Raw genomic sequence first — 16,283 nt, 5'->3', positions numbered from 1 at the left:
GAGGCCCTGCTTGCAGGCCAGCTGTGTTCATGGCAGATGAGCCTGTCTTGAAAGGGATCTGGGGCAGCCCTTAGCATACAGAGCAGGCTCCAGAGAGGTATATCCCTCTTGCTTGCCCCATGGACGCAAAGCTATGATGCAGTTGTGATCAAAATTTAGGAACTTTCAGCTTCATAAATCCCATCTTAGCACAGAGATATGCGAGGCTCTGTAAAAGCCTGCAGTGGGCAGACAGATACCCCTCGTGCGCTTTTTTCCTTCTACAATTTCAGAAATAAAATTATAAAGTGAGCTTTCAAATTTGCATTTTAAAGCTCCATATCTGTGTGGAATTTTTTGTCCAGCTTGAGGAAGTGGTATCCTTAAGTGAAAAAAGAAAAATGCATTTCCAAAGGCCACATCACCAGATTTTGAAGTACAGTGGTAAGAACACCACTGCTGTTGCAACACTACTATTTCCTCATCTAAATTATTTATGTGTTTATTGTATTTTACATGAGCCATGGAAGCTAGAGGCATTTTTGCAGTGTCAGGTCATTCTAAAGTACATCCCATACAAAGAACAGGGCTGGAAAATACAGTTGTACGTAATATTGTTCATTAATATTACATATTTACTGCACACAAAATAGTTCTCTGGGCAGTGATACGGATTTTTTTCATAAAGACTAAAGACTCCAAGGCAATGTATTCCATTAGGGGGTTGCTTAGCATATGAGGGTATATCAATATATAGTACCTTCATCCAGTTGCAGAAAAATGACAAAGCCAGTTTAGCCAAATGAAGCCATTAGCATGTATAATGTGTTTTACACAAGAGTTAAATGGTTTACCGGCTTTATAAAATCATACTTTGATATTGCAGTGACCAAGCTGAGACAGGATCTAGCAAACAGTGGTTGCAGCTGCATCAGCACAAAAATGAACTGTTGGATTTTCTCTGCGGCCTAGAGAACATTTTCTGCAGTCTTTGAAAATTGCTCTGAAATAAAAAAAAAATTTCTCTATGTGTAGGCTAATGTTAGCTACTGACAGCTTGCCTAGTTTTTAGCTCGGCCTTCCTGGAGCAATTGTTTAGGATAAAATGTTGATGAGCTTTTCAGGTCTGTTGGTTGCCTTTACTACCATTGAATGTGAGCAAGTCCTGTGTCTTATGGGATACATTAGACCTAGAGTAATGTGGAGGAAAACCTGAGTGACTAATAATCCCATAAATGATCCCTTTGAATTTTAGTACAGCCCACTGCACCCTTCCTAAAGTCCTTATGATGCAGGTATAGTGTTAATGTTTACTTTTAATTTGATTTACTAAATTGTGTTAATATGCCATAGACTGTTGTATGGACAAGACACAACAACAATTATTAATATAAAACTGGAGATCTGGACATCCTGATAAAGCTTTTGACATTCAAGAAAACATTAGGCTTTGTTAGAGTTTTCAATACGTAAGATACAGTTGATAACTTTGGTCCTAAAAAAAGATTCTTCTTCTCCTCTTTCTGCTCCTTTTTTTAAGGCAGAAGATGACTTGTAAATGTACGGCAGTGAGACCTGAATTCTCAATTTCCCCACCAACAGTGTTAAATAAGTGCATCAGTCTGGTGTTTCTGTAATCGGCAATGTGTGCAGTGTTAACGTTTGAAGTTCGTGTGTTGAGTCACTGAGGGTTCACCTTTCTTTGCAGATGACACTGTGACAGCTGCAATCAGCAGATGCACGAGAGATGACACTCCTTTGATTTTTAAAAAAGAGGGTTGCTGGCAAGGCATTTTCCATAAGGAGTTCCTTCCTTTGGAAGCTCTGTAAGTCATTTCACTTCTTAGCTCAATAGGACCTTGATTTGATACCACTCAGGGTGTATCACAAACCGCACATCTGCTCTCCCGGCGTCTCCTAGGGATGAGTGCTGTGACTGAGCTGGAGAAGCTTCTTCTTGGGGATTCCATTTTTTTTCAGGTTTAGTTTATCTGTGAGCTCATTCTAGTAAATTATTGTTAATGATTCCATGTCTTATGGGACATATGACCTTACCAAGGCTATGCGGTCCACCTGACAAAATTGTTCTGTTTTGCCCTGAAGATTTTCCCCTTTGCTGTGTTTCATTGGGTGTGTAACACTGAAAGGTTGAATGGGCACTACACCAGACCCAAGCAAACCACAGATCTCAAGATTGTTTCTGACTGAGTAAAAGTGAGCAAACAGATTTCTCTACAGCAGTTCAGCCCTCCTCAATTTTTCCTGTGACCTGAGTCACAGTCGAGCACTTATTGGGTGACGTGTTACTTATTGGTGAGACTGTCAGAATAAAAGCAGGCTAAGAAATCTAATCCTCAGAGGAGAGCAATATGTTCCCACTTGTGATTTAGTCTCACAGTGAAGAGGTTGTCAAGGGGTTTGCGATCCTGGAGATTGATTCTAGGGCGGGGAGCCTGCTTAGTGCACAGTGCCACTGGCAATCATCAGCTCAAGCTGCCTAATGATGTCAGCCGGAGTGGCCAGGGGAATCCTCTCCTGTAACGTAGCCAGAAGAGTTAAATTGCTTCCAGAAATGAATCCATTAGGTGCTGATAGTGATTAGTGTAAGGTACCATAATGACTAAAAGTACTTCAAGTGTAATTCAGTCTGAAATCCCTTTCAGGTGAAAGGTGCTACATACATCATGACTGAGCTGCAGGTGGATGTGGCAGCAAATCTAGGCGCTGAATATCACTGCTGTATGTGAGCAAACGCTACTGAGAAAACTCTCCCCCTTCCTTCCCATGGAAAATATCCTTGGGTATTTATTGTTGAGGTAAAGGGAAATTTAGGATTCAATTTCTAAATTAGTTAGATTCACATAATTTAGATGCCCAAGGGTTGGCTTGGGTTTTTTTTTTATTACTTCAACCTTATGTTTCAAGTTTCATCCAAAAGTTAGGTCATGGTATAAGCTACAGGAAAATCAGTGTGTCATTTGCTATGTGATAAAGGGTTGATTTGACTGTGCAAAGATTTGAGCTTATGGCTTGAGTGATTTAAAAAAATCTTCCTTATACAATTAGCTGTATGCTGAATTAGAGCAATAAAAGAATTTTTAGGAATGCTTGTCACTATTTTAATGTGTCTGTAATGAAAAGCAACAACAACATCTTCACTCCATGGAAACTAGCTTGGTTTTGCAGTGTTAGACAGCTGGGAAAGGAAGATTCTCTCCTGTAAAAGGAGGTGGCAAATGAAATTCTATTGCTATTAAAAGTAATTGTAAAAGTAAAATGTTTGACAAATTTTTAAGTTAATCATGTAGTTGATTTAATGATTAGTTTCTGCAACAGTTATGTGACAGTTCAAAAAAAGTCCTGTTGGTTTTCATGCGTTCCAAATAAAGTTCAGACACGTTATTTGAGACTCTCTTTACATGATCCAGCTATCAAAGTGGCAACTTCCTCACAGGTTGTTAAATGCACTTATTGATAGACACTACTTGCTTTCTTTAGTGATTTATTCTTCTTTGCAACTAAATGTAGAGACTGCAATCCCTGTGTATTATTCAGGCCTTTTTCCTCAAAGAGGCTGAATAAAATGACACAAATCCTGCTGGGCAGCTGATACCATCAAAATGTCAGCTGTTAAGAAACCTCCCATGGTTTCAGCATGCCATGTTTGTCAAGCAAAGTAATTAAAGTCAGATTTTGGAAGTTCTGCTCAGATCACTCTAGTTGATCTGCATCTACCCTAATGCATTGCAAGGGTGTGCCTGAAATTAAATTAAGGCCATCTACTCAGTCTTTCCCAAACTATTCATGTAATAGCAATCTATTGCTGGAGCCAGGTTCATAGCTTCTTGACAGAAGTGCTTGTTAACCCTAAATCTGATGATGATAATAATAACAGTATGACCAGAAAAATACAGAGGAAAATAATACTTAATATCAGATGGGCTCACACAGGTTGCAAACAGTAGAGAAAAGGGGAAATTATAACCTAGTAATTACACATTCACAAATGATGTTTTCACCATATGTAAACAAGTCTATTTTCACACATGGAAACAAGGTATATACAATTGCAAAGAAAAAATTTATTTAATAAAATTTTTGAGAAATACGGGGTTTGGCAAAAATATCTGTATCATTCAAACTTACAATCACGCGACTGAGTAGGTTGCAAAGAGTCTTGGAGGAAGTAGTAGTGGACACTCCACTACTAAATGAAAATTATTTAGGAAATGTTTCTGCACGTTTCCTTTTCCACTTGATTTTTCTACTGGTGTATCTACATATAGCTATTTTAATTTCACTATTTTTTTTTATTTAATTTTGAACTATATTTTATTTGCATACTTTAATTTGTAGATGTGCAAAAAGGACAACCATCCCAGAAATTAACTATTTTACAAAACAGATGTGTAGTAGGCGAAAGTTTTGATGCTTGCTCTTGAACAATCCACATTCCTGTACAAGGATAACTTTTAAAGCGCACGTCAGTTTTGGACCCATGGTTGTGCCCATAGACCATGCAACTGTATATATATAAAAACAATCAGATGTGCAATGTGTGGTGTTAGCCATCTGGTAACTGCAGTAGAAGTAAAACTGGAATTTCGCTTTGTATGCCTGGCAGCTGGGGACAATCAAGCCCATTGCTTTTATACAGGTTTGCTATGTGTGATGAAGTAATAATCACTAAATGTTTAATAAATAACAGAGCTATATAAAATACATTCTGAATTAATATTTTATGTTGTACAACTTGCTGTAATGTGCATTCACTTTCAATCCAGAACTTCCTAAAGTATACTAGGAACTAGGGCCTTCGTATTAGTTACTGGGGCAGAATTTTTTGCTGGGGCAATCCCATCCTAAGGTGCCACGCGCTTGAGCCAGTTTTACACCAGGCTGAGGTGAAGGTGTGGTGGTCCAGGAGGCACTACATGAGCCACAAGAAAGTTCAAGATATCAGAGTAATGCGACAAAGGTCCTGTCTGCCCACCACCACTCCAGCTCTGAGAGCTGCACTTCAGTGCAAACACGTCTCTGTAGCCCCCCTCCCCAAAACACCTCTATTCATAGTGCTTAAAACATTGTAACGGCCTCATCCATCACCCCAAAAGATGAGACTTGCTGGCTGTCACAGCTCAAACCTCCTGTACCTTCCTTGACAAATACGGCTGGGAATCAGAAAAATCCCTCTCCAGCCCATGTGATAGGTAGCGATTCCCCTCGTGCTGGATGGGGAGGACCTGGCAAGCACAGTGCGGGCCCTGCAGCAGAAACCATCCCTGAGTAACTGCCCATTTACTTGCTTCGATCTGTTTGTCTCTTTCACTAATTAAGTTATTTGCCTTTTTAAAAGCCAACATGACACAACTTACTTAGGAAAGCCTTTAAAACACCTAAGCGAGCTGGGGTTCAATCCCTGCTCACGGCAGGGGGGTTGGGCTGGATGGTCTCTCAAGGTCCCTTCCATCCCAAAGCATTCTGTGATTCTACGATTGGTCGGAGAGTTTCAAAAGCCTCTCAGAATGACCATCTCAGAAAACTCCCCAAGTTGTTCACACATTTTTATCACCACCCTCTGTCATTGTATCCGTGTTTCCCATGTTTCAAGAGCTAAAAACCAAGCAGAAGTCAGGTATTGCGCTATTTTCTCCACATATGCTGCCCTCTGAACATTTTGTTACATTACTTTGCTGACTTTCCAATCCACGAGTGAGATCGCTAGAACATGGTGGCTCAGGACAGGGCAGTTTAGGGGGGGGGACGATTTGCTAGAGGGGCCTCAGCCCTTGGGTGCCGAAGGGTGTTACAAACAGGCAGCGTTTCGGGTAGGATTTTATTTTTAGATATTAGCCATGATATTACAGCAGGGAACGCCTGTCAAACGACACCGGGCCCGCAACCAGCGCGGCCTGTCAGGGCCCAACCCCGCCACCAGCCCTGCGCCGAGGAGGACGACCTGCCCTGCACAAAGATGGCCGCTAGCGGCGGGAGCTGCGCTGCTCAGTCCAAGATGGTCGCCCCGCCGGCATCCAGCTGACCTTTTGCCCTTACTTAGGATGGCTACCAAGCTGCGGGCGACGTGCCCACAACAAAGGTGGCCGCCCCAGCAAGGGTGTTCCCTGCCCCTACCAAAAATGGCGGCGCGAAGCGGCAGCCGGCGGGCGGGGCGGGGCGGGGCCTCGGCCCGGAGAGCCGGGCCCGGGGGCGGGGCAGGGGCGCGCCCGCCGCCGAACCGGAAGTGCCGCGCTGCCTCCTCCAGCTGGTTGTCATTTCGTGCGGCAGCTCGGTCTGGAGGAGACGGGGCTCGGCAGCGGCCGGGTGGGGAGGAGGGAGGCACCGGCTGCGGCACCGAGGCAGGAAGCGGCGGCCGCTGGGGGGGGTGGGGGGAGGGGAAGGAGACAGAAAAAAGAAGAAAAAGAGGCAAAACAAGGCAGCAGCAGCAGCAGCGGAGGCGGCTTCGCGCGGAGGACCCATCGCGGCCAGGCTCGCCGGCTACCGAAGCGCCTCCCGACTCCCCGGAGCCGGTGTCGCGGGAGCCCTCCCCCTCTCCGGTCGCTCTCGCCCGCGGAGCCTCCCCCCTCCTTCCACCTCCCGGCAGCAGCGTCCTCCGCGGCGACCCTCCCGGTGCCCGGCCGGTTTACATGAGGGGGAAGGAAGCCTGCCTGGAGCCGAGAAGACGCGCAGCAGGGGAAGGACTGCTCCGAGGAGCCGCCGCCGCCGGACCCCGCGCCCCGGTTAGTCCGGCGGGCCCCCCCTCCGCTGCGCCCAGCGGCCGAGACCCGCTCCCGTAATCTCCGGGCGATTTGGGAGAACCGGTTAAACACCTTCCATGGGGGAGAGAGGAGCCCGGCCCCCCGCCGCCTGCACCTTCCCCTCCCTGCCGGAGGCTGCTCCTCTCCTGAGGTAAAAAAAAATCCCTCCTGCCTTCCCCGACACCAGGACTCTTGCGAGGGAGGGGGGACACCGCGGGGGGCACCCCACAGAGAGCCGGGGCCTGGCGAGCCGAGCCTGCCTGCGCCGCCCGCCCCTGCCCCGCTGGATGCCGAGTCCCTGAGGAGGAAAACCACATATCCGCATATCCACCCGGCCTTCCAGCCAGGGGCTCGCTCGTCTGCAGGGAACCCGCATATCTCGGTGGAAGGAGGCGAGCCCCGCACCAGAAACCACCCTCCCAGCAGCAGTTGAGAGCAAGAAAATCTCCTTCCCCTTCCTCCTGCACAGCTCGCTGTCCCCTCCCTTCCCTTTTCCCGAACGCTGAATGCTGATTTCTGAGATGAAAATCTCCCTCTTCGGCCAGCCAGGACTCATATGAAGGACACGCAAATACTGGATCATAAATAAGAAGCGAGTCTGGCGAGCTCAGAAACCCAGCCCAAAAGGAGCAGCATCAAGAATCCACCCTTCTCCTGCACAACTCACTCCCCACCCAACACACATAGAATACTAATTTCCTGAGATAAGATCTTACCCCTTTAAACAACCACACACGCGCATACACACACACAGAGTGTATATTATTACTAAATATAATAGGTTAAACCCAGCAGCACGGGCAAAAGCCTCTTCTGTAACTCACTCCCCCTTTTCACCCTTCTGAATGCTGAGATCCTGAGGTAAATTTTTCCCTTACTCACAGCAAAGACTCTTTTTGAACAGGACACAAATATATATTAGATTATAGAGATGTATTAAATTATTCCAGATTTAAATCTATTTTTTGCTGCCAAGGGGTCGGGGGACCAGACATCATTGTGTATTTTTTTTTTTCCTTCTCTCCTAACTCATTTATGGGCGAGTCAAGGCTGCTGAGGAGGAAAAAAACAGGATAGTTAGAATCTCTCTATCCTTATTCTCCAAAAGCTTTTTCTCTCATTGCTGTGCATTTCCTTTAGAAAAAGGAAACCTCTTATTTTGTGAACCAAAGATTTATTTTTCCCTTCCTCCTGGCCAAAGGAAGGAAACGGAGACAAATTGACACATTTAAATAGTTGAAGAGATCTATCTTTTGCAAAAAACAAACACCTTTATCCAAATCTAAAATAAATAGCGTGGTGGGAGAAACTGGAATATCTAGCTAAAAACAGGATACTTACTAATCTCGCCTCAGAAGAGGACGAGGTAAACACTAAACATCAACTCGTTCTTACAGGGAGGATTCAAACCCTAAATATAATCAATGGGGGATTACGGGTTTGGAGTGTTAGTGCAAAACAACACTGGAAATAAGTCAGCTTTTCCAGTCAGATTTCATCCACATCTGCAGCCTCCACACCATCATCAAAATGCAACCCCCAGCCCTGCTGCTTTTATAAATAATAACACAGCTGCCAATGGCGGTAGTGCTGGGTCAGCTTGGCTCTTTCCTGCTCCAGCTGCCCATAATATTCAGGATGAGATTCTGGGGTCAGAAAAATCTAAAACTCAGCAACAGGAAAAGCAAGAGTCCCTAGAAAAACAGCAGCTTTCCCCTGGTCAAAGTCAGGAAGCAGGCATGCTCTCTGAACCTGAGAAACCTAAAACTGAAGAAAATCAGGGCGATAATTCTTCAGAGAACGGCAATGGAAAGGAGAAAATAAGAATAGAATCGCCGGTGTTAACAGGATTTGATTATCAAGAGGCTTCGGGGCTAGGTACTTCGACGCAGCCCTTGACATCCACTGCATCTTCTCTGACTGGTTTTAGTAACTGGTCTGCAGCTATAGCTCCTTCTTCTTCTACAATAATCAATGAAGATGCAAGTTTTTTTCACCAGGGAGGGGTTCCTACTGCCTCAGCTAATAATGGTGCTCTGCTGTTTCAGAATTTTCCACATCACGTCAGCCCTGGCTTTGGTGGTAGCTTTTCCCCCCAAATTGGACCCCTCTCTCAACACCACCCTCATCACCCCCATTTTCAGCATCATCACAATCAGCATCAGCAACAGAGGAGGTCTCCTGCAAGTCCTCATCCACCGCCATTCACACATAGAAATGCTGCTTTTAATCAATTGCCTCATTTGGCTAATAATCTTAACAAGCCACCTTCTCCATGGAGCAGCTACCAAAGTCCATCGCCTACACCATCTTCATGGAGCCCTGGTGGCGGTGGATACGGTGGGTGGGGTGGGTCCCAAGGCCGAGACCACCGCAGGGGACTGAATGGAGGGATAACACCCCTGAACTCCATCTCGCCCTTAAAGAAGAATTTTGCAAGTAATCATATCCAGTTGCAGAAATATGCTCGACCCAGCTCAGCCTTTGCTCCAAAATCGTGGATGGAAGACAGTTTGAATAGAGGTGACAACATTTTTCCTTTTCAGGTGAGCATACTCTGTTGTATCCCTAAGAAAAATAACACATAAGTGCATTAAAATGCCCTAGAAAGGGTCAGGGGTGTGAACAGTACAGTCTGATTGTATGACTTCTGTGCTTGCAACTTAAAAAAAAAAATACATGGCTAACTTAAAATGCTATAGTGTGAATTATGCTCTGAGCTCTGAATCATGCTTTTTTTTTTTTTTTTAATAGTGGTGGTCATATAAATATCTGCTGCCCACCTGTATTAGCCAGTTTCCTTCAGCTTAATACTTAGCCACATTCAGAAATAGCTGATGAGCAAATTTAGTTACAAGCAGCAAGTATACCTACAAAGAGGAGTAAGGAAAAAAGTGCTGCCCGATGAAGTATGAAAGATCTGAGGCCTTCTAATGTATTTGAGAATGTACCACATCTGAGAAGAAGTATTAAGTGATTGTATTGTGGTTTACAGTATCATATGGACTTGTAGTGCAACATAATTTTTGTAGCTTTTGGAAACTTGGAATTTTTTTACATGATGGTAATCAATGCAGTTTGCTCTCCTTGGTAATGGCAGCAAATTTTGGTTACAGGCCATTAAATCATCATCAAAAATAGATCTGGATGAGTTTCAGTTGGTGGTCTCCCATGTTTTAATATGGCCTTATCCTGGCAGGAGGCAGGTTGCCTGGCAGTTCAACCTCTCCTTCTAGGCTGACTTTTCATGAATTTGAAATGAACTGAGTAATATTGAACCCAATTTGCAGTAAAAATTAAACCAGAAGTACTCTTCCTCTGACCACTAGTTAAACCTAGCTTTTATGTGTGTGTGTGCCTTTTGCAAACTCCTCTAGGGTGAATCCAAACACCCAAGAGTTCTTTTACATTTGGTGGGTTGTTTTTCAAGATCTTCAAATAAGTGCAAAAGTAAAAATTTCAAAATGATTGCAGTTATTTCTAGCCGTGCTGTAAAAACCAGGGTGACCTACTTTAAAATAATTTGAAAGACCTGTAGATAAAAACCATGTAATATGTATCATGTTCTAAACCACCCTAAAGAAATATAAATATATTTAATAACGACTGTGGATTCAGAGGTAGGAACAGTTCAGTTCTTCATAAACTGTTCAGTTTCTGCTTGGTTTGCAGGGCCTGCCTATGCAGCCTTCTGACAACAGAGCAGCTGCTGGCAATAACTTTCCATTAGAGACCTTTTTTCTGCTGCAGAGCTACTAGCTGGTTCAATATCAGGTAGAGCCTTTGTAAATTCAGAATGCGTAATAATAATTGATTTTAATGTCAGGATTTGTAATTAATATAATGAACCTGTGTCCAGCATACCAAAGTTATACACTGAAACCATTAGAAAAAGGGACACAGCTGGAGTTGGTCTTTTTTCAGCCTCACTGCAGCGAGACTTGGCTCACAGTTTAATTCATTCTGTACCCGACACATAGCCGATGTTCAGAGTGACAGAATGAGATCAAGTGGGTCCTTGCTGCTGTATGTAAGGCCCAAATATATACACAGTGATAGAAATGTGCTTAGTTTGGCATCAAGGAAATTTCAGGAAATTACAAAGTCAACCTTGACTTCTGGGTTATGTTCCAAACATAAAATATCATACACACGTATTTGATCATGGTAAAGAAATAATTCTTGTGTAGCATGTTGGTATCTGTTTACATAAACACTAAGATGAAGCTGTACATGTCAAGACCAAGTCTGACACTTCTTCATGCCAAGAAGAGGAAAGTGTTGGAGTGAAGTGCTTTCCAGTCTGTTACTATCACTTCTGTGAAGAAAAGGGCAGGGCAGCAAAACAGGACTTCAGCACTGCAGACCTAGAAAGATGCTGATTAATTTTGAAAGCCATCTTGGGCAACTGCTTTTTATAACTTCTTTTGCATAAAATCTTTAGCTCCTTTGGTCACTTAGTCATTTGTATGTTGAAAGCATACTGAATTTTTGAATGTCTGGAAACAAATGATGTAAAATTTGACCTTTGATGTCTTGTCTTCTTGATTATGCTGACTGTATGCCTGACTCAAAGCAGAAATAAGGAGTTTTGCTTATTGTATATTTGTGTTCGTGCATATATATGAAGTATCCTTGATGATGCAATCGTAGTGGACAAGGCTATTTTGTTACTGGAGTCTTCTTAGATTCCTATTTAGGAAATAATTGAAAGCTGTCTTTGCTGCAGCAACATAATGGAGTAATTTGATACAAGTATCCCTTTCATTTAATATTTATGTTTTGCTGCTTAAATCATTAACAAGTGTTGCTGCAATCTAGTGAAAATTAGTTTCTTTAGAAGGCAATATGTAAACCAGCAAATATTTGGGGATCACTTTTTTTTTTCCTCTCAGAGGTTGTCTCTACTCCAAAGCTTGGTGAAACACCGAAGTCTGTGTTTTGATGGAAATCTTAGGGTAACCAAATGTAAGTGCTGGTTTCCTCTTCGGAGAGGACAACATTGCATAATGTTCCTATAAGCCACTAATGTGAACTACTGCTCACTTCAAATATTTCTGCCTGTGGCCCTTAGAGGCTTGCCATGAAGTGGGCATTCCACATGGTGCAGATAAAAGGAAAATACTGTGGTCATCTGTTTGACAATCTTGCGATTTGATGATTGCTTGCGTGGTATTGAGAGCTGCATGCAAAACATTGTGCTTTTTGTTGTAAGTGTTTTTCATTTGGAATTCTGTCTCATAACATTTCTGAAGTAGCATGTCTGTAGGCACCTCTTGTTGCAGAGATGGAACTGGAAGCAAGATTGGAGAAGACTGTTACCAGATCTGTTAATGAAATTAAGTTTTGATATTGTGCTTTAGCCACTGGGCAGGCTTCCCCCTTCAAAGATCTTTTGAAAAGAGAAAAGCCATTGTTCTTTGTGCGTTCATTTGAAAAGGAAATGGTCTCCAAATGAAAAAATGGTTCCTGAATTAAAAAAAAAAAAAAAAATCTGAGTCTTTTGGCTACAACAGCCTTCCCTGAGAATTAATAAATGAAAATACTTTGGCTGTGACTATTGCATCTTACAAAGTTAGTGATTTTTTAAAATAATTCCTTCTACTTCTCTCCCAGCAGCACTGACAAACTAAGTGCTCAGTAATTGCATTTTACTGCAGCATTGCCCTCAAGATTGTTTTGGCTTTCCTTTTGCTGTGTACTTGCACTTCCTCATGAGAGTGGAACATCCTGCCTGTTATGCAATGCATAAATCTTGCTTTGATAGGCATTTCCAGGTTTCCAGATCTCATCTTCAAATGCGCAACAATGTTTTTAAATTGGTCTTTGAAGGCACAAGCAAGTTAAGCAATAGTGTTCAGCTTTCTGTAAAAATGCTTAAAAATAATTTGTGTTTCTTCCTGGAATCAGGCTTGAAAATAACTGCCCATTTCAAAGAATTTTGTACATGAGAGCAGTCCATTATATCCACTTGTTCAAAATGTTTTTTCCTTTCTTCTACAGTGGCTAGTTTCCAGGTATATAACCCCTTCCAAGTCCATTGAGGGTCTGTGCCAGAGAGACTTTCTCTTCCCCCAGGCAGATACGGGATGTTTGAGAAAACACATACGTGATTACAGAATGTGTTTGAATTCTGAGCTATACATCATGATTTGTTTGCCCATAGAAATGGGTTGATTTAATAAGTGCATTAAACAAATTCACAGGAAATTGGAATAAAAAAATAATCTCTTGAATGCATTTGGCAATCTTTCCTCTTGAAGGAATTTTGCAAATAAATTTCTTTACTATGCCTCTTTATTGTAATATTTGTTCATTCATTTTTGAAGAACCTTTTCATAAATCATGATGGCTGATAGCATAAAATAAGGCTACTTGTTTTGCAAAGTTTTGCAGATTTTACTTTTATTCTAGCAATAGCCATCATTCTAAGAAATTTCAAGCTGTCATTTTAAAATAAATACTTGAAGTTGGATTTTTAAATGTCTGTTCACCCATTTTTCTATAACTACATCAGCTATGTAGTAATTAGTGTTTCATATGCTGTTCCCCACAGCTACTGATCTGTGGAATTAGAAGCACTTTAATGTGGTATGACATGCACAAGTTAAGTACTGTGGAAGTTAACACTGTTCTTGTTTTATAAACTTACTACTGACGTTAATACTTCGGCTTTGGCCCTCCTGCGCGTTTTTGACCTCAGGGTTTCTTTTTAAAGAGAGCTTTTGTTAGAAGCTATTTGAATTATGTTTGTGTTTTCCTAAGATTAAAAGGAGTACTCTTATTCAGCATTTTGCTTTGAAAATTGCATACTTAGCAGCCCAGCACAAAGATTGAGAACACACAATATTATGGAAAATAATTTCTGGAAGATACATAAAAAACTTAATATGTGGCTAAAATCATAGAATCAGACATGTTACTGGAAATTTTTATAAAGGTCTGTAATGTCTAAGACTTTAAAAAAAAAAAAAAAAAAGTTCAAGTTTAAGTAAACCAGAAGTGTTCCCTCCCAAAAAAAGCTCCTATGTTACGCATCACTTAATTTTCCAGCTTTTTCTTATTGTTCCCTGGTGAAGCTATAAAAGATCATCAGGGCAGCATACAGCAACATCCTTTCAGGAAAAACCTGTTTATTCAAAGCCTTTAATTCACTGGATACTGGACTGGGAGCTGGAATACAACGTTTGCAGGTTGGTGGGAAGGAGAAGCTTACCCAGAAGCATAATCAAGTCCAAATTTGCTTCGCAATTAAAAGAAAAATGTGGAACTTGTGTTTAGTACCTATAATATTACCTCTCCCTGCACACTTTACTTTGTCTGAGACACAAGGCTTTTTAATTGTGGGAAATACGTACAATGTTTCAGAAAGTTTCAGGCTTCCCCTGCTATAATGAGGGTAGCAAATGTAGTTGTGAGTTTTCTAATTTTTGCAGTATTCTGGTTTGACAAAGATTTAAATATCTAAAATAAGCCCCAGTTTTACAACTACACCTACTCCATAAATACTGATTAATCACCTTCAATAAATTGCTTCATGCAATGGCATACTTTGCATTATTATTGATGCTTCGGTCTTCAGAGAAATCGTATTTTATAAGATTAGGCACAGCCTTAGCTACTGGCGAGTGCTCATATCTTGTCAGGCTTTACTTTTTGTACAGTTTCAGTTTTTAGCATTGGGAGACCCATGGTGGGAAACACTGAACAGAAACTCTCAGGTTCTGGAATCTTAATTGTTCAGGTGGTGATAATGTTGTGGGTGCAGATTAAATATAATGCATCTGGACTTTAATAGTTAAGTCAGATGGACATTTTTCTGATGTGCAAGAGAATTCAGGTATGGGATTTTTAAGTGCAAAGTAGGATCTTCGTGTGCATGAAAAAATCATGTTTAGTTGCTTTAGTGTAGGAGGATGTCCCAGTATATATCGTACGTGCTTAGTACCAAATGACTTTCTTTTTGGAATGAGATGTCTTTGGACTTTGAAAAAAATGGGAATAGGAATTAGAATTTAGTGATTTCCTATTTACAAGTGGCTCAATTTTTTACAAGACCTTTAAACATAAAATCATTTGTCTGTGTGCTACCGCTGTAGTCACAGAGGTGAAGTGGTTTGCCCATACTGTATGAATGCAATGACGAAGTTGTGACATGAAGTCCTGAGTTCTGCTCTCTGTGTTTTAACAATGAGATTGCATTATTAGGAGCACTCTGCATACTTATAAACAATTTCTAGACAGTAGGAGAATGAGAATAATTCTATTTTTCTGTAAACAGAACTGGCGAGTGTATAGTTCAAAACTGTTGTGTTTTCTGTTGTATTTACAGGCTCGACAGCTCTCTCTTAACCAGATCTGCTAGATGTCACCTCTTGTATATCATTGTGAAAACAATACTGCTTATTCAAAATTATGTTCAATTAATGTCCTTTGAAATGTTGGCTGACATTTTTAACATAGTCATGTATTAAGACTACAGGTTCATTTCTTTCTTTTTGGTTGGCTTTTTTTTGTGGCCTTGTGTTCAACCTGATGTCTTTCTGCCTCTGTTCTGTTTCCCAAGGATATATGTGTGTGCTCTTTAAGCCCTCTGATAAAGCAAAATTTTAGATGCCCTAAACAAACTCGTGTAAAGCCAAGTTCTTGTGATCAACCTGGGTAAATAATATCAGGCTGTAGTTAACTTACTTTGTTACTGAAGTGTACATACTCTACTTTATTCCAGGGTAGTCTTTACCCCTACATCTTTTCTTTATAAATAAATAAAAAGTAGACAGTAAGCAATCCAGCTCCATGGAAAGCCCTGTAACTTTGTGAATTGATTCATTAAGAACACCACCAGATTGTTATTAAATCCTCTACATGTAGTCTCCTGAAGAAAACATCACCTTTTTTCCTAAGTACAGCATGGCTTACGTTCTTTATAACTCACAACTAATGCGCATCTGAGAATAGCTCACATTTAGTTACCAGCTAATGATCAGTATCTTGACTGTTACAGCTTTTTCGATGTTATGGAATTAAATGTATAGTTACACATTTCTTCAGCAATATGGCCACTACCACTAACCTGTCATCAGTCTTTTTTTTAATGTTAGGTATGTAATAAGTATATATATTTCAGATGCAATATGTGTTTCTGATAAAATGTGGTGGCCATCTTGGAATTTAAGACTGGCAAAATTTGTGCTACTGTTTTCAAAGCAGTCTCAGAATAAAAGGCCTTTAAATTGTATAAAAATTCTAAAAAACTACCAACAGTGACTTTTTCTAATAGTATGGACCCTTTCAGTATCAGGGCAAGTAGTCAACTAAATTAATGGAGTTCTTTCCCAGTAAGCACTGTGCAAACCTCTGAACCAGTTGAGCATGGCATTTAGGACACACATGACTCTGACATCTTTTCATCGGATGGATGTATACAGATTTATTTATATACCAAGTTCTTGAATTACTCTGCATTTCCAGAGAGGTGGACTGCTGCATTGATTTTGGGAATATATCCAAATTCAGTGTAACAGTAGTAGTGGCTCTTAGTGTTGTGCT

At 41.4% G+C, this 16,283-nt stretch overlaps 1 protein-coding gene across 3 annotated transcripts in view; it reads left to right on the top strand.

The window, feature by feature from the left end:
• Positions 1-7,011: 7,011 nt before the first annotated feature.
• Positions 7,012-16,283, top strand: part of CPEB4 (cytoplasmic polyadenylation element binding protein 4) — a 44,901-nt gene continuing 35,629 nt past the window's right edge. For all 3 annotated transcript variants that reach the window (XM_075715880.1, XM_075715883.1, XM_075715881.1), the window contains exon 1: positions 7,012-9,280. In XM_075715880.1, coding sequence (XP_075571995.1) covers positions 8,159-9,280 — 1,122 coding nt within the window. In that variant the 5' untranslated portion in view covers positions 7,012-8,158. The remainder of the gene's footprint in view (positions 9,281-16,283) is intronic.

This window comes from Pelecanus crispus, chromosome 8 (assembly GCF_030463565.1).
Source record: "Pelecanus crispus isolate bPelCri1 chromosome 8, bPelCri1.pri, whole genome shotgun sequence".
Taxonomy (NCBI): domain Eukaryota; kingdom Metazoa; phylum Chordata; class Aves; order Pelecaniformes; family Pelecanidae; genus Pelecanus; species Pelecanus crispus.
The sequence above is the reverse complement of the archived record's forward strand: the minus strand, read 5'-3'. Positions and strand labels throughout refer to the sequence as shown.